General features: G+C 37.0%; 1 protein-coding gene across 10 annotated transcripts; it reads left to right on the top strand.

Annotated features, from left to right (window-relative positions):
• The first annotated feature begins 918 nt into the window (after positions 1 to 918).
• Positions 919 to 23,254, top strand: LOC126475305 (zinc finger X-chromosomal protein-like). 10 transcript variants are annotated; one of them, XR_007586695.1, is made up of 3 exons: positions 919 to 1,570; positions 6,253 to 6,339; positions 6,489 to 7,763. XR_007586695.1 is itself a non-coding variant. In XM_050103075.1 (2 exons), the coding sequence occupies exons 1-2, from the start codon at positions 1,543 to 1,545 to the stop codon at positions 23,143 to 23,145; spliced, it is 450 nt and encodes a 149-aa protein (XP_049959032.1). In that variant the 5' UTR covers positions 919 to 1,542; the 3' UTR covers positions 23,146 to 23,254. The 10 variants fall into 10 exon arrangements, 3 of the variants coding, with proteins under 3 accessions (XP_049959032.1, XP_049959035.1, XP_049959034.1); XR_007586694.1 differs by lacking the exons at positions 919 to 1,570; positions 6,253 to 6,339; positions 6,489 to 7,763 and adding exons at positions 8,019 to 9,019; positions 17,481 to 20,618; positions 22,724 to 23,254; XR_007586698.1 differs by lacking the exons at positions 919 to 1,570; positions 6,253 to 6,339; positions 6,489 to 7,763 and adding exons at positions 14,020 to 17,057; positions 17,481 to 20,618; positions 22,724 to 23,254.
• The last annotated feature ends 3,760 nt before the right edge of the window (positions 23,255 to 27,014 follow it).

Below are 27,014 nucleotides of genomic sequence, written 5' to 3'. Positions count from 1 at the left end.
TGCGAGAGTTGCAGGGCAAACCTAACGACTGGCGAAATTATTTGCGGATGGATGTCGGAATTCATAATTCTCTCTTAAAGCTTGTAACCCATCATATTATGAGAAAAAATACTTGTATAGAGAAGGGCAATTTCTCCTCATGAACGGCTGGCGGTAACATTAAGATTCCTAGCAACAGGAAGAAGCTACAGGGATTTGGAATTTTCAACTGCAATATCGAAACAAGAGTTGAGTGAAATAATACCCGCAATTTTTCAATTAGAGCATTGTATGCTGCTGTCTTTTGGTCTCTGTCACTATATTCTTTACTTTAATCTTCCACAAACATGGGTGGTTTCTATATATTTCAATGAATTCACTTACAAACTCTCGAGAACACTGAAGACTATCAGCCATTTTAATGCCCTGTGCGCACAAATACAAACACTAGACTGGTTTAGCGCCAGATTTGCGGCGATCTCCTGTCCACACGCTCCAACTTGTCTGCGCACATGTGGTTTGAACCCACAGATTTGAGAGGTTTCGCTCAAACCTCCAACTCCAACTTCCAGTTTTGCACACACCTCAGGTTGGTGCAGATCTTCTGTCCACACGCAACGATCTGTCTGCGCAGATGTGATGTGCGCAGACATCGTTGCGTGTGGACGGGCCCTTATAAGTATTTCCGAAGAGAGCATTTTAAGAGTTACTAATCCGTATTTATTTTTTGTAAATTTAAATTAGGCTACAATCAAGCAATCTGACACATGTTGTTCACCTTCCCACAAGCTATCTCACCCCACGATTATCAGTTTTGCTACGTTACTGTTAATAAATTTCTCTTCATCCGGTACTATCAAGGAGGTAGATTGGTACTACTCGTAAGCTGCGTATTTTTGTATTGATAGGTTGGCAGCGTGTATACTGTCAGATGTTTCTTAACTTTGTTTGTTTGTAGCCGTTTGTTTATACTGTTATGTAGTTTTGAATCAAGGAGTTTTGTTTTTGTTTGAATGAATAAAATATATAGAACTCCAAAGCTGCTCATGTTTATCTTTGAAGGACTAACCGGCGAAACATACATAAATTTTATTTGCTGCAGTTTTGCACAAAATTATTTATAGTGTTGTTGATGCATTATATTAAGAATAGTCATTGTAATTTGTTACAACGTCTTTGTAGTGAACCCATTTATTTACTTTATTTTGTTTGTTGCTGGTTTGACAGTTTTTATAGTAAGTTCAGAGTCTACTAATGTGTTCATTCTCTTTTCGAAATTTTCGTTAGAGTTCTTACGGCCGTCTCAATTAAATGATTTTTTTATTATTGCGTGATGAACGTAAAAGACTTGATGAGACCATTTTCTTTCAGAAACGAAGTGTTGGTTGTTTCATCTTGTATAGTAATGTGTATTTGAATTTGCTTACACTTGTGTAACATCTAAATAAAGCGGTGGACAAGAGTGAGTCTTTTAGTGTCATAGTGAGTAGCCGATAAATAAAATGAAAACTCTTTTTGCTAAGTCTTGATGTACCACTCGATATCCATTGTCTACAATCTGACATGTACTGTGAGAACCTAACATCACATGGTAAGTGGTATTTGTTGTTGATGTTTTTATGATTGTTTAGAGTGAATTGTTTGAAACAATTGTGTAGTTTGGAAGCATGATGAAAGAAAAAAATCCCGGTGTAAGAGTGTTCAGTAGGGATGCTAGCAGTTATGGAATAATAATACGAGATAAGAGTGTTTTGATGGTAAATGCCAATAAAAATGTGTGATGTAAGTAGAAATTTAATAGAAGCAGCTACAGTTGTACACACAACTGCACAATTTGTTTTGGAACATGTGAGTATCGTATCGAAATTTTAACTTGTAACAAGCACAATGTTTTGGGACATGTGATTATCGTATCGAAATTTAACGAGGAAAATGAATGAAACTTGCTGCATTTATTCCAAATGATGACCACCGAGAGTGGGCGGCGATAATTACATTGAATGAAACATTTACTCAAGTACACGTCCTTAAAATTACTCCAAATCTAAATGAGTTCATGCGAAGCTTAAATCAGCTTGTGATTGTTGAAACTTTTCATTGTACAATTGTTATCCAGGTTTCTGAGTTTGTTGCTTAAGGATGGTACCTTTAGCAAGGATATAAAACTGTGCTCTCTAACTTGTTTCAGTAGATGTGTTGTACAAACATTTTCATTGCTTAACGTTATGGCACCAGCCAAATTGTGAACCCAGTTTTGCGGGAAAGCTGTCATGATTCCGAGTTGATTGGGTCTAGTGAAAAAACTGAGCCATTGGTTTATTGTTTGAAGTGTTATTACATATATTATGTAGATTGCATCTGGAATATTTTTGTTTGTATGTTTCAGTTGTAGATATTGGTCGTGGGGATACTGGTCAGTGGTACAGCTCTAGGTCTTGGTTTTATTCAAAGGTGACGGTTTGACTGTTAGTTGATGAAACTAGCAAATGTTTATGTAAGATAATTGATCTGAAATCTACATTTGATCCATATGTAATGCACTTGGAATAATCTTTAATTTTTTGTGGACAAGATAGTAAGTATTTTATTGCATATTATGTACACATATCGTACATAAACTATAGACGTAAGGAGGGCCACTACATATCTCTTACCTGTGAATGCAATTGGAATAGACTGTCAGTTTATTGTTTGGTTTAATTAATGAATTTCTGCAGTTCTTTGAATTTTGTTGTGTAGCATCACTAATGGTCATTAATTTGTAGGTCTCATGTTTGCAAAAATACCCCTTCAGTTACAGAATGAATCTTTGTTACGGCAGTGGCATGTGCATTGTTTTGGCTCTTCCCAGGAGATTAAAACTGTGTGACAGACAGTTACTTGAAACTGGGAAGTTTCTTTTTGTGGTTTCTGGGCATACCAATGGAATTCTGAAGCGAGCCACTACAATTGTTACCAGTAAATTTGATCAGCACACAAGTAGTATGGAGATACTTTGTGAACTCAAAGGGAATTCCTGGAGGGAAGACGAAGATCTTTTCATGAAACATTATTGGGAAAATTTAGAGAACCAGAATTTGAAGCTCACTGCAGAACAGTTGTACTGCCACCTACATACATTTCATGTAAGGGCCACAAATATAAGATAAGAGAAATTAAGGCTCTTACAGAGACATATAGACATTCAGTTTTTCCCGTGCTCTGTATGCGAGTGGAACAGGTAAGGAAATGACTATTAGTGGTACAAGGTACCCTCCGCCAATCACCATATGGTGGCTTGCAGAGTATATAAGCAGATGTAGATCTGAGCACAACTATCCAGGTATCACTCAAAACCCATCCTTCAACTTTGCCAGGACTTCTCTCCATCATTCTGAACTTCGCAGGTCTCCTGCATGCCTTTCAAGATTAGCACTCCTGGTAAAAGAGGTCCTTCCTTCCAGAAGTGAATGTCCCGCAAAGTGTTAGAGCTTGTTAGAAACTTGAAAAGGAAGAGAGAGGTAATGGAAGAACTGAAGCTGTGAGCGTGGGTCATGATTCATACCTTCATAGCTCAGTTAGTAAGAGCATTCTAATTTCTTAGACTTTCCAATGATTCAGTGTCATCTCATGGAATCAGGTGTACTGCTGGTGATCTGCCTCTTCCCAACACAATATTTCGACGTCGTAACTTGGCTTCTTTGCATTCGTTTACAGCTGCTGGAAATGCCTGATTTGGGAAGATGCAGACAACCGGCAGTACACCCAGTTCCATGAAATGACTCAGTAAGGGCATGCCAATAAAAAGCAAGATTCTGACTTCAAGTCTGATGTGGTACAGTGTGTTAATCTCTTAGGAAATACTTCATAAGCCATTCTCCCTGTTGTGTACTGGCATATATCATCAGTTTTCTTAAGCAGTTGAACTACTGTAGAACATTTTGAATAAAATCATTTTGGGAATTATGCTACATTATTCTATATAACTAAATGAAAACTTTTGACAAAAAGCAAACTGTTTGATTGTGTGGCACAGATATCTAGCTGCTGGAAGCAAGTTGTTGATTTGTTGCTGCCTTCCAATTACCCTCTAGAGTAGCACAAGCTATGACTGACTGTGTGTTCACAGAACCCACTTGTCTCAGGCAACTGGGCAATCCATTCTGAAAATGCTTGCTTTTTGTTCGTAACTCATATTTAGTTTAAAAAAAAGTTTGGTCTGATGCCCCAGTTATTCAAATTGAGAACCACCATAATGCCTGCATATTTATACTAAAAACATTTTTATACATATATATTAGTTTTGATATTCTTAATATCTTAGTTGGTGAAACGAACTGTTCAGTTCTGTTTTACAGTAGCTCAACTAGTTAAAAGAAACTAGTGATATATACCCATTACGCAGTTCACTTAAAACTAATGTGGTACTTCCTGCAGATTAACACTGTGTACCAGATTAGTTATGTTCATGTTTAACTGGGTAGTGTCATACACTAGAGAATGGTACTCCAGTTTATGGTGCTTCTAGTGTTGCATGTGTGTTTAAGTTTTTGTACATTTTAGACAAATACTTTTATTTTATTTTCTTTGAAGTTTTTGTAATTTACTCATATATCACACTTGTTTCATGATATTTGTGTACTGATGCTAAGTGCAGTCCTGTTATCGTCAGCGAACTTCCTTAAGTTTTTTGTTTGCTTGTTTTGAGTCTTATTTAACAAGAGTAAAACAGTGAAAATTACTAAGATATGAAAAACACTAATGTGGTAAATATGTCATACACGTCATGTATATGTTGTGTAGCGATTATTTTTTAATGTGGTTTGACTACTCAGATTTGTTGTTTTATTGTTGAAGTTTTCGTTTTCAAGAATTATTGTCCTGTTCTTGGTTCTGTGGGCTGTAAATAGAATTAAATATCATCATCATCATCATCATCATCATCATCTCTTTTATACTGGTCAGTTATTGAAAATATGTTACAAAATGTTGATCTATATTAAAAAGGGGTGCTGTAATTATGTGGTAGCCTGTTGTTAGCACAGACGCACTTTCACTAATGAAATTGTTTAAAACAAGTTACTCCACTTCGTGTGCAGCATCTGTTCTCTATTCATGAAATCTGTGGTTCATCAGGTCTGTTTCACCTGTAATTTATTGCTCTCCATGAAGCATCATCAGTAAAGCAGGTACAGAGATAAAGCAGTAGCATCACTTCCAGTGCTGCTGGATGTGTGTGGAAATATCCCCTACTGGTCCCCTGATATAAAGGACCTAACATTGGTATGAATTAAGTAATAAAGTGGATATTCCACATATTAAGTATTTTCTAATACCTGGCTTCAAATTGTGTTCAGGTCAAACACGGAAAAAATATTTTATTTGTGGTTCTGACATCTGTAAGTAGGAAAATCTTGCTAAAATGTATTAGGACTGTTTATTTTCTGAAGGGTCTTATTTAGTAAAGAATGCCATAATTGTTAGTATAATTAAGCTACATTGATATTTAGTATTGCAGGTTTAATCAGGTAAATGTTTTGTATGTGGACAGTCTCCTGTAAGGACGTAAATACAGCACTTGGATTTTTAACAGTTAAATTAGTAAGAAGTTAATCATGAAATTTAACAATGTTTGTGCTGTGAATGTTATCAGTAAATAATAAAAAGATCAACTAATTGGTTTATACATTCAGTAAGCATTATGTGGAAAACAACTTCCTTCGTTAGGTGAAAAGGTGATTACTTAATGTATGAGCTGAAAATCTGCATATGCTTCCAGAAGAGTACGTAAATTTGTCTCTCTCTCTCTCTCTCTCTCTCTCTCTCTCTCTCTCTCTCACTGTCGTCAGAAAATGTAACTTTCGGTTGTAAACTCTGTGTAGATAACTTAAGATACGCTCATTTACCATACTTACATTTTTTGTAGTTGCTACAACAATATACAGTCTCATATAACATTGGTGGATATGTGAGTACTGATGTTTTGTAATTTATTATCTCTGTCTTTTTTTTTTTTTTTTTTTTCATTAAGCATTATCAAAACTGTGTGTTTCAATTTCTATCTCTACTGTATCTAAGACTAACAAGTAATTATCATTTTATTCAGCATAGGAGAATCTCATTATTGTTTTCGTTATTACATGTTACTATTTTTTTCTTAAATTGATACATTTCATTTACAGTTTTCATTGTTTAAAATTTTTGTTATGTTGAATGTACAAGGTTTCATATGTTGCTTAATACATTTTAAATTCATTTGTTGATGGTTATGTTGGACTTAGTAACCATTTTCAGGTGCTATGCATGAAATGGAAAAACTAAATACTTCATTTACCATTGGGTTGAAATCTTTTGTTTTTGAGAGAGGCGACATTTTTGGAGGTTAGTGTTTACATTTTCCACAGTCATCTGACAAGTGGGCAATCAACATTTATCACAAGTTAATAACTTGAATGCAACATATTGATGTTCCACAATAATATTTACTAGTTCATTATGAACTGGCTTTCGGCTTCTTTTTCCATCATCAGATAACTTAGTGTTGCACAGACAGTCTACACAGCTTCAGTGAGAACTCATAGCTGTACAAAGAATGCTGTACAATCTACTTGTTCATTGTCATTAAAATATCGTGAACAGAAGATAAAATAATGGCTTGGAGACAGACAGCTATTCGCATCACAAAGGAAGTCCAGGCAAGTAGGTAAATATATAAAAAAGCATTGATGAATCTTGACCCATCTTGAAATTTCTGGTCCTAAACAGAAAAAAATGCATGCACACATTCTCCCAATCCTGTGACTGCAAAAGAGTAAAAGCTTGAAACCTGAACCATAATTTTCAAATTCTTGTGTATGTACATATAGGCTAATTGATGCACTTTCTACAAGGTGAGTGATTGCTTCTCGTCATTTCATTATAAATTGTAATTGATTGTTATAGAGAATGTTTCATAGTTAACTACTTGTATATGAGGAATTTAGGTGATTAATGTTTTTTATATCTCATGTTGCATATTTAATAAATAATATGTGAGAAAAAGTCTTCAAATTTTTGGTGAAAATTTAACAACTCCCATTATTTGTTGATAACAGTTAACAGTCACTAGAGCTGTTTAGTATTACTGTCATTGTTGTGTTGCTAACATTTATAATAAATATGTGTTTTTGATGTGTCTTATCTACAGTAATTTTTCATGCTAATTTACAGCACGCAAATTTTGTTCTGTTCGCCCTACCACTACCCAAGAAAGATTTAGAATTCACCCTACATTTATCGTCCCTGTGAACATGTTTGTGTCCTCACTTGTGAATATCATGTGTAAAACCAAATTTTAAAAAATACATCTTGAAATTCTTCGACAAGAGAGAATGAAGTAAAAGACAGATTGGCTCAAATATTCATTATTTTTTAAACAGATCACAATTTTTTAAGATCTTTTTATTACATCTACGACAGTAAAGACATGCTAAATTTCTCAGGGTGTAGTAATGTGATGATAAAAATGGTTTATTGTACGAATGACAGAAAAGTATTTAGCAGTATGTATTGATGTTTGTTGTAATTTTGCTTACATTTAGTGTGACAAAAGTTAAATGTGTAGTTTTTTTGAATGTGTAAATTACACTCCATTGTGGTCCTGAATATATGTTACTTCAAGCATAGCTGTCCAACTGAAAAGTTTCGGCATTCAATTATAAGGCTATTATAGATTGAAACCTTATGTATTCAGATGATGGACCAAATTAAATAAATAAAAGTGTATTAACTGTGTTTTCAGTTAAAACAAATATTTGGTTTTTATTCTTTCCAGATACCATACATCATTTGGAACAACTACCATTCCGTTCTACAGAATTAAACATTTTGAAGTCTCGTCAAGCTTTTCTCCATTTCCAGTGTTGTCAGTGTGGAAATTGGTATCAGCATAAAGGTTCTCTCAGTCGACATCTTAGATTAGAATGTGGAAAAGAACCACTATTCAGTTGTTCCTTATGTTCGTACAAATCAAAACAGAAACATGATGTGAAGAGACACTTTCTTAAAAAACATATGAAACATTAAAATTGTGGTATCCTCTGCCATTTCTTGTATTGCTGCAATATTTTGATACAGGTGTTCTGGAAAAGTGATTGTAATTGGAAAGAATGTGTAAGATCTTTTTGCTTGTGCAGTTGTATCTTAAAAAACGACGACTTCTTAAGAAATTATGGTTATGATGTGCACTTTCATAACTTGTAACATAATCATTAAATGAAATCTGCATAATTTTTTCACATACACAGTTGAACAATTTGGTGGCGGAGGGGATTCATAATGGAGGATGAACTACCAGATGTCAGATAAATTTTGTGTCCTCCTTTCACTCTTTTTGTGCTTTTTAGAATCTGATTTTTTTGTTATTTTTTGCTTCACCAAATAAAAACAGAGTTACTGTACATTAACCGTATACCCTTGCATACAGGACCTCTTTGAAAATGTTTTTCCGCACAAGAAACTTATCATTTGTCCCCCTTCCCCCCCACTTGTTTCTCCCTCATACACTTTCAGCTAAGTCAGTTTTCACTACTAATTGTGATTCAAGCTGTACACAAATCTTACTCTTGGTCGATGCCCCAAACGGCCACTAATAATTGTAATACAAACTGTATAGAAATCTTTCAGTTGCAATTCCTCTAGCACCCATCTCTGCTTGGCTCCCCCAAGCATCCCAAACAATGGTTGGTGTCAGTTGGGTCTTAAACTGGCTGTGCCTCCATAGATTGATTGTTTTAAAAAATTAATACTTTATTTTCCTGAATGAGGTCACTTAATTCTACCTTGTGATCATAATTCTGATATTGTTGAAGTGACAAACAGTTCACAGCAGATTTTATATTCGCGAGAAATGGTATTCTGTAGTCATGAAATCATCTAAATTTTTTACGGTTGTTCTAGTGATGTGAACATGTTCAAGAACTATAAAGACTATTTCACACCTATGAAGACTAATCCAAATGCTATTAAAATTTCACGGTATAAAGTTGAGCAGTGCACTTGTGATGGGAAATACATTTTTAAGGTAAGAAATGGTCAACAAACAACTGTTTTATCTGTGCTTGTACCCTTGAAAGAAATATATACTGCAAGAGCAAGAAAAATAGTGCATCTCGGATTTTGGGAGGAATTACTGTATACTGTACTATGCTTTTACTTGTCAAGTAAGCTAAATATGAAGATATGATGAAGTATATTGCGATAGGAGAGACAGATTTCTATGAAAAACAACATCTCAAAAAATGAAGTTAGTTCAGGAAAATCAGAGTAAAACAGTAAGTTAAAACAATGAGATGAAACCACTTATAACTTTAATTTATGGTAATTTGTATCTTTATAACATTTGACTGTTATATATCTTACAGAGTATTTGATTAAAATATATTTTGAAATGATTGACTATTTATTTAATAAAATGAGAGCTATGTGGCAACATGAGTTTGTTTTTGTTCGTGCTATACAAAGGGCTACTATTAACATCATGTGGCTTTAATACAAAAAATAATGTACATTTTATATGGTCTTTGTTAGTATGACATTCAAGACGTGTCAACTACTCCCTACTCTACAGTCTAGTCATCTGTGGTAAACCTATTCACTCCAACACCAAAATTGTGAATGTCTATATCTCTCACCTTCCTTCTTGCGCAGATACCATACAGATCTTAACCACAAATAAATCTCCTGGGCAGTCTCCTCCTTTGACCCTCTAACCCTTGTAGGGCCTGCTATGTCACGCAGCACAGCCCAGGCCTTGAATACCTCGTATACTGCACACGGGATATAACTTTTTTCAAGTTAAACTCTCAGATGTGATCCTCTCTCCTCAGTATCCTTTCCACATCCCCCACTATCCTCTTTCTTCATTTTCTGATCCTTCACAATAAACTTTGTTTATCTCAACATTCCCACACCATTATCCCTACTCCACAGTTCCTATCCCAGAATCATTACAACTGGGAAAACTGCCTCTTACTCCAACCCCAAAGCTGATAAATACTGGAATATTTAAACACATGTGAAACCATCCATGTTGTTCACCAGTTGAATGTGTTCACTGCATGGTTATTTACAGAGCAACAAACTGTGTTCACTGCATGGCTATTTACAGAGCAACAACTTCACTGAATTGGACCAATGCATCAATGAATGCAGAAGAAGGGTTTATCTTGGGACCACCAAGAATCAGTTTGGCGAGCATACTCTTCAGTATGATTCAAAATACCTGTGAGACTTTATTATACAATGAGAACCATTTGTGTCTTCTTACCCAGTACTAATTAGTGAACCATGGAAATGGGAACTTACTTTCTCATCTATTGTCTTACATCTCCTTTTTCCTGGTCCGTAGGCATAGCATTCAGACTTTTCAAGTGTCCCCCCACCATTCTCTCTCTGTTTCCGTTTCTTAATTTCATTATTTTTTTCAGTTGCAGACCTGCATTTAATCATTCTGTACCTTCCATCATCTCTAAACTGAAACTGACACAATATATATCAGTGGACTAACTATAAACCCCTACTTCTGACAACTTATAGTGTTTTGCTATCCAGCCTTGGTGACCAGAGACGGTGGTCATATGTGTGTGAGTTGTGGCTTGATGAGTGTATGTATGTTTTCTACATTAGTAGGTGGTCTTTTGGCCAAAAGCTCATATTTATACCAGTCTTTTTGTTGTGCCTGTGTGCAATTCAGCATCTCCTCTGCTTTCTATTCTAAATGTGCTATTGGCAGAAATAGGAATTGCAGCTTCTGATGCCAGACTGACCAGCCATTCCATCCCTTTGTGATTTTAATCCGAAATTAATCAGTGCAATATGTCCTTTTCTAACAAGTCAGTCAAAACATGCCATATTAATGAACACAATTTGTTTTAAAGATTTCAAACAAGTGATCCCTGTAACTAGAGTACAAGTTTGTTTTTGCATTTTTGCTCTTGCAACAGGGCTTCCAGTTGTTGATCGTCTGCTGGAACCTATCATTGTCCTAAACATTGTGGATGTAGCAGCATATTATGTTCTCCAGAACATCCCATTCCTTTCGTAGAATGTCCTCCAGACACAAAGAGGCATGATGCACCGCTGCACTTTTACCAATATACCTGAATCAGAATAACAAAGAGATTGGCAGTTGAGCAAGGAAGGGGGAGATGTTGATTTTCCGTTACACACAGTTGCAGTGTGGTTTTGGTAGCAGCGGCTGTGTGAATATGCATTGAGTAGGTTCATACATTCCCTCTAAATGTCCACTATTGAGTTCACTTTGCAGGATCACAGCAGCCTTATCACTTTCCTAAGCCATTTCACAGCTTGCGCACTGCATTCTGGAAAATAAACATACCGCACGAGAAACAAATGTTGTAAGAATAAATCACAACAATTATGTACGGTGATCATTGTCTGCGACTTACTGCTAGGTGGCAGTTAGCAGAACAATATGACAACTGTGCACAGAACAGATGCTGCAACCAAACTTGTGCTCCGATTTGTTGTTGCTGTGGTAGCTGGCAGTAAACAACTAACTGTCAATTACTTTGTTATTCTGGTATAGCAGAGGCAGCAACAGAAGATCCCTGACAGCTAATGGAGCTCTTGCAGGCTGTCAGTTGTTAAGCTCTGATGGTTGCAGGCAAAAACACGGTACCGCAGCGCAGTGTCTGAGACACTGCATTGCTGATTGACAGTTGGATTTGATAAGATTGAACTTGCAAATTGTAGTTATATTTCCAAATAAGCTGTAGAATATTTAAGAACAGATGAATGTGCCAGGTCTGTTGCTGGCTGCACTATTTTGCAGTGGCAAGACAATGACGAGAGAAAACAGTGTCTCACCCTGAGCGGGAATCGTGGTAACATAGTGTGAGCACAAGGGAGAGTAGACCCGAGACAAATGGAGATTTGGGCTGTTCCTGAAAGTGTGCTTGGATAGCCGAAATGGTTAAGGGGACTGCTCTTGACATCTGGGAAATAACGGTTTTTAGTCCCAGTCTGGCACAAATTTTCATCTGTTTTGATGAAATACTCTATAGCGGATGCTATCAGATCTGTGGAACATAAACACTCACGAGCAATTAAATTAGACATAGCTGTTAACTACCCCTACCTTTTGTCTTAATGGATCCACGACATATTATGTTGCGGACTCTGTGAAAGACTGACAGCCATGGGTAGCCATCTTGATTCCAAAACCATTCAACTGCCGTCTACAAGTCACAGACATATCACATGATGGCATTCTAGAATATTCTCAACAGAAGTAAGGTCTGTTAAAGTGAGGGGACACACAAGCACCCTCATATCCATGGAGGGTTTCTAAAACTAATCTCTCACAATTGTGGAATGTTAGAACGGAGCACTCGCTTGCTAAAAGTGTAAGTCACCAAAATGGTTCTGTAAGTAGACAAATGTTTTTGCAGATCAGATAGCAAAGTGCTGTGTCATTTGTCAGTGAAATACATTAGCAGATGTATCAAGCCCACTTTTACTCCTGTGTAATCACTACTCTCACAAAAATTCCCTCGTCATCTGCCTGAAAGGTGAACCTGCCTGGCAGTCAAGGTGCATCAGCTCGTGTGGTTTCTAAGCACTTTGTACTTGACATTTATGAACCTGTACCACAATTCCACTGTCTACATGGTCTTTTCTATGCTTCATGCCTCCAGTGGCTGTTTTCCTTTGCCCATTCCAATCTATGTGCCCTGTAGAATTTCTGAAACTTACTTAGTTGTTGTGCCAAGGTTTGTAAATGTTAAGCATCTGTTGGAACACCCACAGCTATGTGGTTCTGGATGGTACGGTTTCTCACCAATTACTGTTGTCTGGTATTGAATTGCTGAGCGAATAACTGCACTGTGGCCCATGTTATCGGCTATGACAATCTATAGTATTCAGTGGCAACCCCTACCAACAACACATTGTTGCCCCTTGTATTTGACTTGAGCCATTACATTTTTCTGTGTGTTGAGCTATTTGTGGTACGTCCTTGACATTGTGTAGTGTAAAAACACAGTGCTTCCTCAACCTGATAGTGGTGCAATAAAATATGATATCATGCGTCATGTCCGTCCTGTCTTCACATATGCGGATTTCCAATAGCAGGTCTGACAATGCACCAGTCATATAATGTGCCAAGCTATTCCATTGACTGTGGCAACAGGCTTGCTCTCTCCATCCCATCTGAAATCTCTAAATCAATTGAGTACATGGGAATCAGTTTCTAGAGAGAGTGAGCGAAACCCTGTTCCAAGGTCCATGTCATAACCAGCTTTCTGCCTGAAGATTTGTTTGCAAGCACATGAATATCTAGTGCATCTCAAATTTCACATAAGAGGAATTAAAAGTATCCAGTAATCAATATTTAAGTTTTGTATGATATGTTTTTTTCCCTCCACGTTTGATTTCTTTCCCAAGCCACCTCTCGCTATGTTCAGGCTCAAGTAATCCAGTTGACCAGTGATCATGTTGACAAAACTGTAAACTCCAACATTCCTTTCCATCTAAGTAAACTGGTATAGCAATGCGCAACAGTCACATATTTCAGTTTCACTTGATTGAGGTACAATTAAGCCCTGTTAGTATAAACAGGTTATACTTCTAATGTCACATGTAACCTAATACCCGTTCATGATAATTGGGGAAAAAAACAAGTGCTTACGTGCCATATATTGTCAAACTGTGGAATCATTTGAAATAAAAAGTCAGTTATATGTATATGTGGCAGTGATGAAACTGTTTAAATGGCCTGTAACTCATTTCAGAATAATATTTGGAATAAGTTGCTGTATCCGTCTTTATTTTCAAGAGATATAAAAGATGTAGTTTCAAAAGTAAAGTGGCTATAATGTGGTCACGGAAAGCATTAGTATGTGAGGGCAGTATTGTGCTGTATTATGGTGCTGTTTAAGGGAAATGGGACTTGCTTGGTCAAGCTATGTGTGGGTTCTCTCTCTCTCTCTCTCTCTCTCTCTCTCTCTCTCTCTCTCTCTCTCTCTATCTTTTAATACAAATGTTATCAACACCTTAAATTTGAGAGTCATCACTGAATATTTAGCAAACAAAAGTCATCACTGAATACTTAGCAAACAAAAGTCACTCATAGTCCCTCCCCCCAATACATTTTCATTTATACAACTTGTACACCATTTGTGAAGTTAGAGAGCTGATTTTGGCAGAAGAAAATTATTAAATTATTTGTAATCTCATGTTTTCTGCATCAGTTTGGTGCATTTGTTGTTTCTTCATCAGTGTTTCTTAATTTGGAGTTTAGGTGTCCCGAGTGACATTTGACACTTTTATTCTATACTCAGATTGTAATGTCATCCATCATGATGTGGCAGGTCAGCTCATAAGTTTCTCATCATAATAGTACTGAGTTAGTTGATAAGATGTGTCTTATATATAATACACTTTGAAGGTAATTTGCAAAATGCTGGTGAACTGAATGGGTGAGTAAACAAGTAGAATTTCAAAGCTTCCCAACAGATTGAAACTATGTGCTGGTCTGAGACCGGACCTGGACACCTGTCTTTCACAGGGTCTACACAGTATAGTAATATCCAGAGATGAGTCTTGCAGTGCCTCACATCTTCTGTCTGCCAGTGGTTCTTTCCTAACAAACTGAAACTGTGTGCTGTGCCTTCTGAACTTGGTGCTTATTTTTATTTTTGTGTGTAATGATGACTTTTGCAAATATCATGTTGTTTACAAAGAAATAGTATGTATCACATTTGTGTATAAATGTTAATACACGACATAACTAGTTACGATTGTTAATACACACTGCAGCTTAGAGTTCTTTCAGTGACTACAGACATTTATATGCAAGAAAAGATTTTAATTTTGTTTTAAATGGATCCTCAGTATGTGCTCTTATGGATTCTGGCAGTTTGTTGTACCACATTGAAACCACAGATATGTACACTGTGTTCTGTTGCTTTAAACTTTATTCCTTGTCTGTATTAACTATGCTCATTTCTTGTGTTACGATTATGTACATCATAACATTTGGATCTATCACCCTGTCAAAACACACAGACACACCCACACACTCGAGTATACAGTGAGATATTTATTTTTGATAAGAACAATGCAACAGGTGTCCCTGTATCCCAGACCATGTATCAGCCTAACCCCACATCTCTATTCTGTAACTAGATTAGTGAACTTAACAAATCAGAAAATTGTCCTTTAGTACACCGTTTTCAGGTTTTTATTACATACAATGTCAGACTTTTGGCTAAGCAGTTACAGTACACTTATTTTTATGCATACAAAGTTAATATGGTTTTTCTATCAAAGATTGCCATCTGAGTGCAGACCAAGAAATTTACAGTCTTGATTGTCAGTACATGAAATTCCACAAATATTTTGTACATATCTACCTGCTTTGAACTCCAGGAACTGTGATGTTGTGGTACTCACTTTTAGGCCTAGGTCACTAAAATATTTAGTCACTCATGATCATTGTCACCATAAAACAGCAGAGAGCTGTCATCAGTGTTTAGTAATTATATGGCAATAGGAAACTTGTACAAAAATCGTTTACATATACAAGAAAAAGAAATAGTCCCAATATTGACCCCTGTGGCATGCCTTACGTTGCCGTTTGTTGTCACTGAATGTTAATTTTTGGTTTGCCACCTTGGTAATTTATATTTGTGTTTATGGCATTCTGAGTATGTAGACAGAAGTTCAAGAGATATTTATGTGCTATTGCATACCTCCAGTTTCTGCAGGAGAAGTGCTTGCTTGTCCAGACCAAAAGCCTTTGAGAGGTCTATAAATATGCCCACAATATTCTTTTCTTCATATGCATAGCTATAGACTTTGTGCAGAAATTCTGTGACAGCTGTTGTGGTATTGTGATCTTTTTTTGAAATCTATTTTTTTTTTATTTAAGAAAAAAAAGGCACTAAGCAGTGCCAGCATGTAGGACTCAGTGATATTGGTCTGTAATTTGATATTTTTTCCTTTGACCTTTTTTATGAATTTGTCTGACTGTTCCTTTTCAGTGCATTTGCTGCATTTTTGATGCTACAGTTGATTGCTATATCCAATTAGTTTAACCTCAACATTAATGCATTTTTTAACTGCTGAGATGGAAAGGCCGTTTCAACCATTTGAGTGTTTAATTTTTTGAGGAAATAAAGCTATCTTGCTTATCTCATTCCTTTACTTCCTCAAATTCAGATCAGTTACCTGTTGTATTGCAGTGTATTGTGTTGGATCTGTGTCTGGAATTATGGTGCCACTCGGGAAAACAAAATGCTTGTTAAGAATGTTACAGTTTTTTGATCTTGTGTCAGTTGACCTTCATGTCTGTATTTATTTCTTCCCCTTCTGTATTCATACATGATTTATGCTATTTGTTAATGAGATTCCAGGAGCCGCAGCCCACATTTGCTGACTATCCTAGTGAATCAATCTTTGTTTTGTACTGGTATAATTTTCTCTGAAAATGTGATGCCTAGATGATTTGTACAGTGTACAGAGGTCATGCATTTTCTGTCTGTATGAACATTCTCGGAGAACGTGGCTCACAAAAGGCAAGGATACACATTTCAGTCAAGATCTGGTACATAAGTTTAATTGTTCAGAATGTTTCATAGAGAGTATTTACCTTTTCATAAACTGCTGAGTCCTATTAAGAAATATTTGTGTGGACATTTTACTCTTAGAATGTGTATGAAATCTTTTGTGATACTTTCACCACTCCCCAAGCCTGTTAAGATTGTCATAAAGTATGTGAGTGATGATTCTGTAAGTTTATGGTGAAATAATGGCGTGCAGTCATATAATTAATAAATCTAATTTTAAAATGTTATATGCATTTTCATAGCTTATTGAAAAGATTTGTCCACTTTGTTACAGACATGTCAGAGTTAATGTTCACTTGATTGTTGAAGATAAAGCATTTCATACCCAGAGCAAAATTTGTTTCTTGAGGAAGATTAAGCAATCTTTAATATGTGCTTTTCCATTAAAAATGCATTTCGTACGATGTTGAGTGTGATAATTGTGACAGAATATCATATTATCAGAAGATGATAACAGTGTGAGGATAGGTGAGAAGTGGTTACAGTAAGCTCTAGATTGTACAGTAATTGTGTGTGTCAGCAAGGTTAGGAAACATATTGCAACTAAAAATTATATAGTATAAAAAGCCAGCTTTTGAGTACATATCTGTAGTAACACTTTAAAAGAGAACTGGATGGAGAAGATGATGTTATAATTTAGTCATGTAACGAACATGCCCCTTTACACAATGTATCTCCTGTTCCAGAGAGAATTTTACAGAACAGATTTGTTTGTCACACTTATTTGAGGTAATTGAGCTAGCTAATTTTCAATGTTGATGCATAAAAAGGTGACAAGCTGTGAAGTGTAAAAATTTTCATAACTGCTGGCAAAATATTTATAGCATAGAGAACTGAATTATTTCTTAATTGTGCCAGAAAATCTACTTACTTTGTATATGTATATTTCAGACCTCCTGCTGTCTCAAATGTGTTTTCGTGATCCATGGACACAAACTGCAGGATCTAAGTCTCCATATACTCGCAGATTTGAATGCACAAAGTGTGGAAAATCTTACATGCAGAAGAAAACTCTCAATAGACATGTGAAATTAGAGTGTGATAAAAAGCCGCAGTTTAGCTGTCCGTATTGCCCACATCGGTCTAAACAAAAAAGTAATCTGCAGCAGCACGTAATTGCTAAGCATACTGTCCTTTGACTGTAGGCCCATGTTCAAACCAGCTTATACACAAAATTAGCCTTAGAACACTCACTAAATTATAAGTTGTGATGTGACATCATTTTCAAATTTTATTGCGTACTGTTTCTAGTTTTGTTTACGACATTCAGTTTCTTTTTTCTGTCACAGTTACAAAAATACTGTTAATATTAAGCTCCTGGAAAGGCAGATCTGATTTTATTTGTATATTATTTAGTGTGATTCATGATAAGGATAAACCTTAAGTGTTCATCAGAAATAGACTCTAAAATAATGTTTGATTATGTTAATTGATATTCCATTACTTCTTGGTAGAACGACTTCATAATTAGGAATGAAAAGCACAGAATTGTGTATGTTCTATAGTACTAAATAAAAATTAAAATAATTGAAATCTTGTATGCTTGAACTATCTTTTGTTGTTGGAGTCTTAAAAGTAAATGTGCCTGATGTTCTGTTTTGGATGGTTATTAAAGTCAAGTACATTATGTACATTTATTCAGTTTTTTTAATAATAATTTAGGCACTTAATTCCATCTTTTTAGAGCAAGAAGTTAAACAGCATTCCTGTTTGGTTTGATTTCTTTTCTTCTTTCCATGGCATGAAGTTAAAAATTAAAATCTGGGATGTAATGACTCATTCATTTTGCATGTGGTTGAGTTGGTGGATAGAAAATGCCAGACGGACTGGACTGGTTTATTTAGCAAACATACATTGCATAATTTTTTAAGTGGTGCGTTTATGATAGCAACGAAATACGCTTATAACTGGTGTTAAGTATGTTATTTTATTTGTGTAACATGTGTTTGTTGATAAATTGATTCAAATAATACTTGATGCTACATAAACATTGATCACATTAACTTATGGTCTAAATTATTTTCAGTGTAACTTGTTCACTCTGAGAAGGATTTACATAAAATGAACTGTGAATTAGTACGTTCAGCACTTTCATAATCCAGTATGAGTGTTGTTGGGGGTGGGATTGGGACTACATTTTTCTTCTCTCAGCTAGTTGAATCAGGTTGACATTTTGTTTGTTTTTAACGAGGAAACAAAAGATTTTAGACTTAATGGCCTGAAGTAAGAAAATGTTTCACTTAGAATTGCGAGGATCTAGACTCAAATAAAAGTTTTGCCATGCTATTTGACACTATCCCTCTACACTCCTAGATTCTGATATGATCTTTCGTGAGAGCCAAGGCTCAATGTGTTGTTAAGGAGAGCAAGAAAAGTTCATGGCAAGGGTGCCTGGTCTGTATCAATTGACCTACTTGTTCTACAAAAGTATTTGAAGTCATCCAGAAGATTTCCGGTGAACATAGTTGTTAACCAATAGCAGCAGTGCTGAAATAGGGGTGTCTCGAAACAGTGCTCAGAGACGTTGCTCAGATGATGGCAGAGCATTTTGCAACAACTAAAGCCAATGTCAACAAGGATCTGGTGTTCCGCTGCTGCCGTGCAACTGCAGAGAGGGGCAAGTTGGACTTCAGATCCCACGTTCTGTGTCTTGCAACCACTCTTTCTCCATGTAGGAGCTTGAATTGGCGCTGTCTGAGACTCTTGATACTGCACCTGGTCACAACCAGTAGCGGTACTGCAAGCTTAGACATTTCCCGGCAGCATCAAAGGGAATCCTCCTCAAATGTTTTAATCTTATTTGGCAGATGGACAACTTCCCCAACTTGTGGAGAGAGGCAATTCTGATATCTCTCCTCAAGCAAGGGAAGAACTGCACATGTCCCAGTAGTTACTGGAGTGTCACCTTGACGAACTGTGTAGGAAAGTCTTTGGAGCAAGTGGTTAATTGTTGTTTGGTCTGGTCGATAGAGACCAGGCAACTCCTTAGCTGCTCTCAGTGAGGATTCCGGCGACTTCGGTCATTGTTGACAAACTGATCCTACTAGAGGCCTTTCGTGTGTAAACATCACTGTCTCGGTATATTCTTTTTATCATTAAGGACACTACTCGGAGACACAGTATTCTCATGCAACTCAGTCAATGGGGCTTTGGAGGCTTCCTCCCCATCTTCATATGGTCCTTTCTGTTTAAGTCCTTTTTTTATGTCCCGAATTAGAGACTTGCTGTTGGATTGTTTTGAGTAAGACAGTGATATTCCTCAAGGCAGTGTTTTAAGTGTTACCCTCTTTGCCATGGCCATACATCAGGTCTACAGTAAGGAATCCTGTACAGTTCCCTTTATTTGTGGGCGATTTTGCTTTTTTCTGTTCCTCGTCCAGAATTGCAACGGTGACTCATCAGTTGCAACTTACAGTGCGGAGGTTAGAGGAGTGGATTGCGAAGACGTATTCTCAGTTTTCTGCAGATAAGTTCCTTTCATACTTTTAATTTACCTGACTTGCGTATGAAGGACATCATTCTACATTTGGAAAACTCAGTGAAGTTTCTAGACATCATTTTTTACTTCAAACTGTCATGGTTCCCACATCTGAGAGACCTGAAAGCCAGAACTCAGAAGGCACGAAATATCATAAAGTGCCTTTGCCACGTGTCTCGGGGAGCAGATGCTTACATGACCAGCCCCATACACAGTCTGTGTGCCGAGGTTGGAGAGCTGCCACTCACCATCCGGCGGCAGCTCTTCGTGGTGCGCTAGGCATGTAAGTTTCTTGCAGCTCTGACTTCACTTGCATACCATACTGTCTGTAAAAGAGGTTACTGATTTTCAAAGATGGTGTACATGATGCCCTGTTAATGTTTTCCTCGTTTTTCAGATGCTGGAAAGTTATGCAACTCTGCCACGCTGCAGACTTCCCACGGACAGCCTGCTGAAATGCCTAGTGACTCTTCTTTGACACAACCTTTGTACATAAAGTCCACTGCATTGTAGGCAGCCACAGCCTGCTTGTATAGAGACTGCTGGAGACTGTAAGCAATCTCCTGCGTTTCAAGTATCATACGTTCAGTCGACAGAATCATATACACTCAGTCCAAAGTCACAATGCCTTGTGCTCTTTCCACAAAGCTGCCACGGTTATCGCAGTGTTCATTGTTCAGAACATACAAACAGTCTGGAACCTGGGGAAGAGAAATTAGAATGCAATGTAACAAAGAGACCAGGTACCCTTGTCCTGAGTGTCCACATGCTACAAAATGAAAAGAGATATTTTAGCTGGCATGTGTATGTGCCATAGGAAGTTAAAATGAGTAAACTGTCACATATGCGTGCGGCACTCTTCGTATTGTTTTGAAAGAAAGAAAAAAAAAGTCAGAAATGTGATAAAATTTACATACTGCTAAGTTTGCATAAATCATGCAAAGAAATTACATTAAAATTTCTGAAGTTTACGTAATGAAGGGTTGATCGAATTATTACTGTGGTGCTATTTGGGGTGTTTCCCATCTTCAGCTTAGTACCTGAGAGGGCTGATTAATATTGTATTATCATTGCAAAAGCTTATACTTTTTGGCCGCACCTTTCTCTGGTAATTGGGCGATTTTGGTCTTGCACTTATGAAGTGTATTGCTTTTCGTGACTGGCATCACTATTAAATACGCTTGCGGTTTGATATGTCACAAATGACAAACTTGATTTTACTATAAAAAGATCCATGATTGCATTTCTTATATTTTTGGATAACTTATACTATGTCAGTATATTTGAAGCACTTAAGATAAAGATTCTTGTTGATGAGCCTTAAAATTTTGATTTTTACAGTAGGAAAGGAGACTATATATACATACTTTACAGGACTGTAGGCAGGAAACATCTCTGACAACCACCAGTATTCCAACAGGTGAACATCCCTTCATTTTCAAAGCAGGAGAACATACTGCAGGTATATTTAAACCCGTGATAGGTGGGGCTTTACTGACCAACAATGATAATACAGCATATGCAGAAAGACAAAACACTCTCTCTCTCTCTCTCTCTCTCTCTCTCTCTCTCTCTCTCTCTCACACACACACACACACACACACACACACACATACACACACACACACACTAAACAACTAGTGACACTACGCAACCACAGATGACAAACATCAGAATTTATCAATATGAGTGTTAGTCTCCAATGGGTGAGCAAATGGCATTAACAATGTCATTTTGTTGTTTGGTTAGGGGGAGAGAACAGAATTCCAAGCATAAAAAAATCAAAAACCACCTCCTCTTTTTATAGAGTTACTTGCTAATTTAATTCCCCAGTAACACTATCTAATTCCCCAATAACACTATCTTATTAGCTGGAAGTGGCACCAAAATGTGTGTGTTGTTACATCCTATAGGATTTCTGGTACAAAGGCAATGTTTTGCAATAGCTTTCTATAACATTTGAATTTAATCCATTTGAATATTTGCGTAGAGGTGGGAAAAGATGATCTCCATCCTTTCCTTGATGTTTTGTTCAGGAGGAAGTTTAATGTTGGGACATGCCATTTATAGGAAGACAGCTCGTGCTGATTTGTATCTTCATGCTGGTACTTGTCACCATCTGGCTCAATATGATGGGGTGCTTTGACTTTGGTTCATAGGGCTGACATAATCTCAGGGCCCTGGAAGTGTGTTATCTGATCTAGTCCTCCTCAAAGTAACTTTTCGCCAGAATGGCTATAATGAAATGTATCAGGTGCATGTTCAGCTGTCAACCAACTGTAAATCGGGTGAGTGATGAACATAATGAGGTAGCACCTAAATCTAAGCAAAAAGACAGTGTGAAGTGTGCTTTTTGACTATTATATAAGATTAAGGCTTATAAAGCATGATTTTGAATTGTGTAATGTGAGTTTCTATGTATTATTAATATATAATTATATGTAAAACATGTTTATAGTTTGGATTTCCTGACACAATTCGTGTATTGCTTTTATAGAATAATACTAGTTGTTATATTATCGCCAAACTCTTGCATTGTTAGGGACATGTTCTCAGTCCATGAGGCAGTAATTTGCTTCAAAGTAATTATAAAAAGGTTACTGATTTTGAAAGACAGTATACATGATGCTCTGTTAATCTTTTCTGTATTTTTCAGGTGCTGGAAAGCTGTGGTACTTTACTGTGCTACAGCCTCCACTTGGACAGTCTGCTGACTTGCCAAGCAACTCCTCTTTGCCACAACTTTTGTATACTACATCCACTGGATTAAGTAACCAGCCACAACCTGTTTGTACAGAGACTACTGGTATTTCTAGCCAACCTCATATGTCTCACATACCATATGTACACTCGACTGAATCACACACACTCATTCCAGTGTCACAGGTGCCTTGTGTTCTTCCCACAAATTTGCCAAGGTTATCACAGGGTTCAGTGTCTAGAACTGCCAAAGATTCTCAAACTCCCAGAGACAGTAAAGTGGAGACAGCATACTATTGCCCTGAGTGCCCATATGCTGCAAAACGAGAATGCAATCTTTTGCGACATATGTGTATGTGCCATAGGAAGTTTAAATGAATAAATTGTAACACACACACTCACACACACACATTGATTTGAAAGAGCAGAAAGGCCATAAATGTGGGAAAATTGATGTATTGTTCAATACACACAACTTGTGCAAAGAAATCACATTAAAGTATTGAAGTTTTTACAGTGAAATGTTGGCTGTGTATGACTCATTTATTTCCATTCCTCAAATTAGTACCTTAGAGTGCTAAACACTATTTTCAATGATGTGATAGCATTGGCATGACCATATCAGTTGCAGTACAAAGATATCGTATGTTGTGCTATTGAGTAGGTGTTCCCCAGTCATTTTTGAACTCCCATCACCCATTTTGTAATGATGCAGAACAATACAGCTGTGACATCACAAGCCTCCTGCAATTTCTTGAAAATTTAACTTGCGTATTTTCTAAGTAGAAATTATTATGTATACTCTCTTTTCCTGATGTAACAATTTTTGAGACTGACCTCAGCATAAACCTCATTCTAAGTGTTTCAGTTACAGTGGAGTAATATAATTAGATGCAATCATGGAAGTCTTTATAACAAACCCAGTTCATAGATTGTGGCATATCAAACAAACAGTCATTTTCTACCAGTGTCACAAATAGTGACACTGTATGTAGGTGAAAATCTAAAGCTTCCAAAAAAAAATAATTTCATTCATCATAATCAATGTTTTTTTAAGCCTGCAACTGTGTTATTAATGGTGTACATAATACTACACCAGTTAGTTTTTTCATGCATAGCAGGCACATTTTAGGAATTTGTTCCCATTTTGAAGTGAAACTCGTTACATTGTTGTTGTATGAGGTGTCTGCCATCATGAATAGTTGCATTTGAAAATGGGAATACATCGTGATTGACAAAACTTGTAGAAAATGTTCATCTCATTGATGCATCACAAATTACGAACTTAGTTTGTTATAAAGAGTTCTGTGATTGCATTTATGTTACAATTTATACTATTTCAGTGTATAAGAAGCACATAGAATAAGGTTAATGAGGTTTGTGTTGATGATAGACACAAACTTTTAAATCAGAAAAAGAGAATACGCACAGTGTTTTAAGTCCAACTTGGAAAATATGCAAGTTAAATTTTCTAGGGATTCAGCAGGCGTTTACGCATCTACATCTGTTACATACTCCACGAGCCACCATACAGTGTGTTGCAGAGTGCACCTTGCATCACTGCTAGTCATTTCTTTTCCTGTTCCACTCACAAATGGAGCAAGGGAAAAATGACCGTCTGCATCCCTGTGTATGAACCCTAATTTCTCTGACCTTGTTTTCATGGTTGTTACATGAAATGCACAACAGCTGTACTGTTATGAATCATTGCAAAATGGGCAAAGGAGTTTGAAAGAAGCTGTGAAACACTGCTCAACAACATAACAGAAGACGTCTTTGTATTGCAACAGATAGCCATAAAGAAATGGTTGAATATTTGCTTGGACTTAGGATGGCTGATACCTACTTATCTGACAGCTGTGTGTCCCATATTAACATAAAGACCTGGCCACATAAATGTGAGAAGTGGAAATGTTCAACATTTGCCAACTAATAAATAATCCAAATAAGTTAGAACTTTATTTGTAAGCTCAAATTAAATAGCAATCACATGAATGTCATCATTCATCTTCATCTCAAAGCATGATGAGATGGTGATACTGACATATTACAAATACATTATCTTTGCAGATACTGAGAGACATAGGATAGCAGTTTTATTTACCGTGGATGGATTTGAGGTGGTGTCTTCCACAGATAACGAGACAGTGAGTGGACCTGACTTCCCAGCTCTAATAGTAGTCTCTCCTCTGTCAAGGTTCAATCCACCACAGAGGAGAAGAGGGAGGGGGGCTGTAATCAGTTTATGCATCAGGATCATGATGGCATCATAAGAGGAGAACAAGTGAAATGGGCATTTGGTGTGTACCCTGGGAGAAATAGTCCACCATATGGAGGAGGCCATCCTGAGATTTGGTTAGAGTACATTTGCAGTAGGCTGCAGGTTATCACTCATGATGGCACAGTTGATGTCAGTTGATGAGATGGTGATACTGACAATTACAAATGGATTATCTTTGCAGATACTGGGAGACATTAGGAATCTGAGACTATTTTCTGCAGGCTAGTGGAAGCAATAAGATAACTAACTCACTCGTAGGTCTCAGCTCAGCTGTCAGTTTTCAGCAGGATTGTTCATGTTCTAGAGTCGAGTGGAGTGTCTAAACCAGAGACTTGCTTCTGTGATGAGCTCAGCAGAAGACTCCTCAACTTGAATTACTCTGTGGAGAATTGTAAAGTCACCTTGGATAGGTCAAGTGTGCAATAGGCACTGGAAATTGCGTCAGCCGGCAGAGCACATGTGGACTGTAGACGTATTTTTTAAAAGTTAGGCGAAAGAAGCTAAGATCTCCAGTGGAAAAAGTAACTTCAGGTAAACCAGGTACTTCAACAAACTAATGGCTAATTTGAAGAGTAAAAATCATATAATATTTGTTGTTAACTACCAGAGGATTCATGGCATAGTCTCAGAACTCATTTTTCTCCTAGGAAGCAGTCATGATAGGAACTGGGAGTTGGTTAGAGCTCGGAAATGATAAATCAGTCTTACATTAATGCATACCAAGTAAAGTAATAAAAGATGATGAAGATCCACATTGGTTTAATGGTACCATTCAGAAAATGTGAGAACAGACAACTACACTCTTGCACAAACAGAGAAACTGATAGAGAGAACTAACAGTAGATACCATCTTTTAACCAAGATTGTTATGTGACGTACATCTGTAATTGTCTGTTTGCGTGTATAGTTTATGGTTGTCAAGGGTCATCTATTTTATCTTCTTGCACTTGAAAACCATTTGCAGAAGTAATCGTTGTCCAGGTATCTTGGTTTCAGAAACCTTTCCCTCTATTGTGATGCCTTTGTCAGCCTTAAAGGTTACTACGAGGTGCACAACTTTGGTTCCACCATTTTTTCTCCAACATTTGAGGCTTTAATGAAACAAATTGGTTACACATGTATCATTCAAAGTATTTTTCATTGCTGGCCATATTTCCTCCCATCTTTCGGGCAGTGTACGAATCCCGCGTTGAAAAAATTGTTCATCTTTCAAAGCGATCCACGAATTGATCCAATTTGTGACTTCTTCATGAGATCGGAAGTGTTGGTCAGCCAGGCCATGCGCCATTGATCTTAACAGGTAATAATCAGAGGGAGCAATGTCTGGAGAATATGGCGGGTGGGGTAGGACTTCCAATTTTAACGTTTCCAAGTACGTTTTGACCTCTTTTGCAACGTGGGGTTGAGCATTGTCGTGCTGCAAAATCACTTTATCATGCCTCTCGCTGTATTGCAGCCATTCGTCTTTTAATGCTCTGCTCAGATGCATTAATTGTGTTCGATAACGAGCACCTGTGAATGTTTCACTTGGTTTTAACACCTCATAGTACACGTCGTCGAGATGGTCCCACCAAATGCAGAGTATGATCTTGGAGCCGTGAATATTCAGTTTGGCCGTTGACATGGAAGCAAGACCGGGATATCCTCATGATTTTTTGCGTTTAGGATTATCTTAATGAACCCATTTTTCGTCCCCAGTCACAATGTGATGCAGAAATCCCTTCTTTTTGCCTCTGAAGCAACTATTCACAAACACACAAACGCCATTCAATGTCTCTTGGTTTCAGCTCACACGGGACCCAAGTTCCTTCTTTCTGAGTCATGCTCATAGCCTCGAGACATTTTGAAATGGCTTGCTGTGTCACTCCCATTAATCGTGCAATTCTTCTTGAGTTTGACACGAGTCTTCACTCTGCAATGTCTCCTATTCTGCATCTTCAAAAACATTCTCTCTTCCACCACTATG

The sequence above is a fragment of the Schistocerca serialis genome, chromosome 4 (genome assembly GCF_023864345.2).
Source record: "Schistocerca serialis cubense isolate TAMUIC-IGC-003099 chromosome 4, iqSchSeri2.2, whole genome shotgun sequence".
Taxonomy (NCBI): domain Eukaryota; kingdom Metazoa; phylum Arthropoda; class Insecta; order Orthoptera; family Acrididae; genus Schistocerca; species Schistocerca serialis.
Note: the sequence above shows the minus strand (reverse complement) of the source record. Positions and strands in the feature narration are given on the sequence as shown.

Excerpts from the sequence above, each read along its gene's own strand:
- LOC126475305 (XM_050103075.1), top strand. The coding sequence starts at position 1,543 with ATGTACTGTGAGAACCTAACATCACATG. Across the intron at positions 1,571-22,723 it reads TGAGAACCTAACATCACATG|GTGCTGGAAAGCTGTGGTAC; the intron begins GTAAGTGGTATT and ends TGTATTTTTCAG.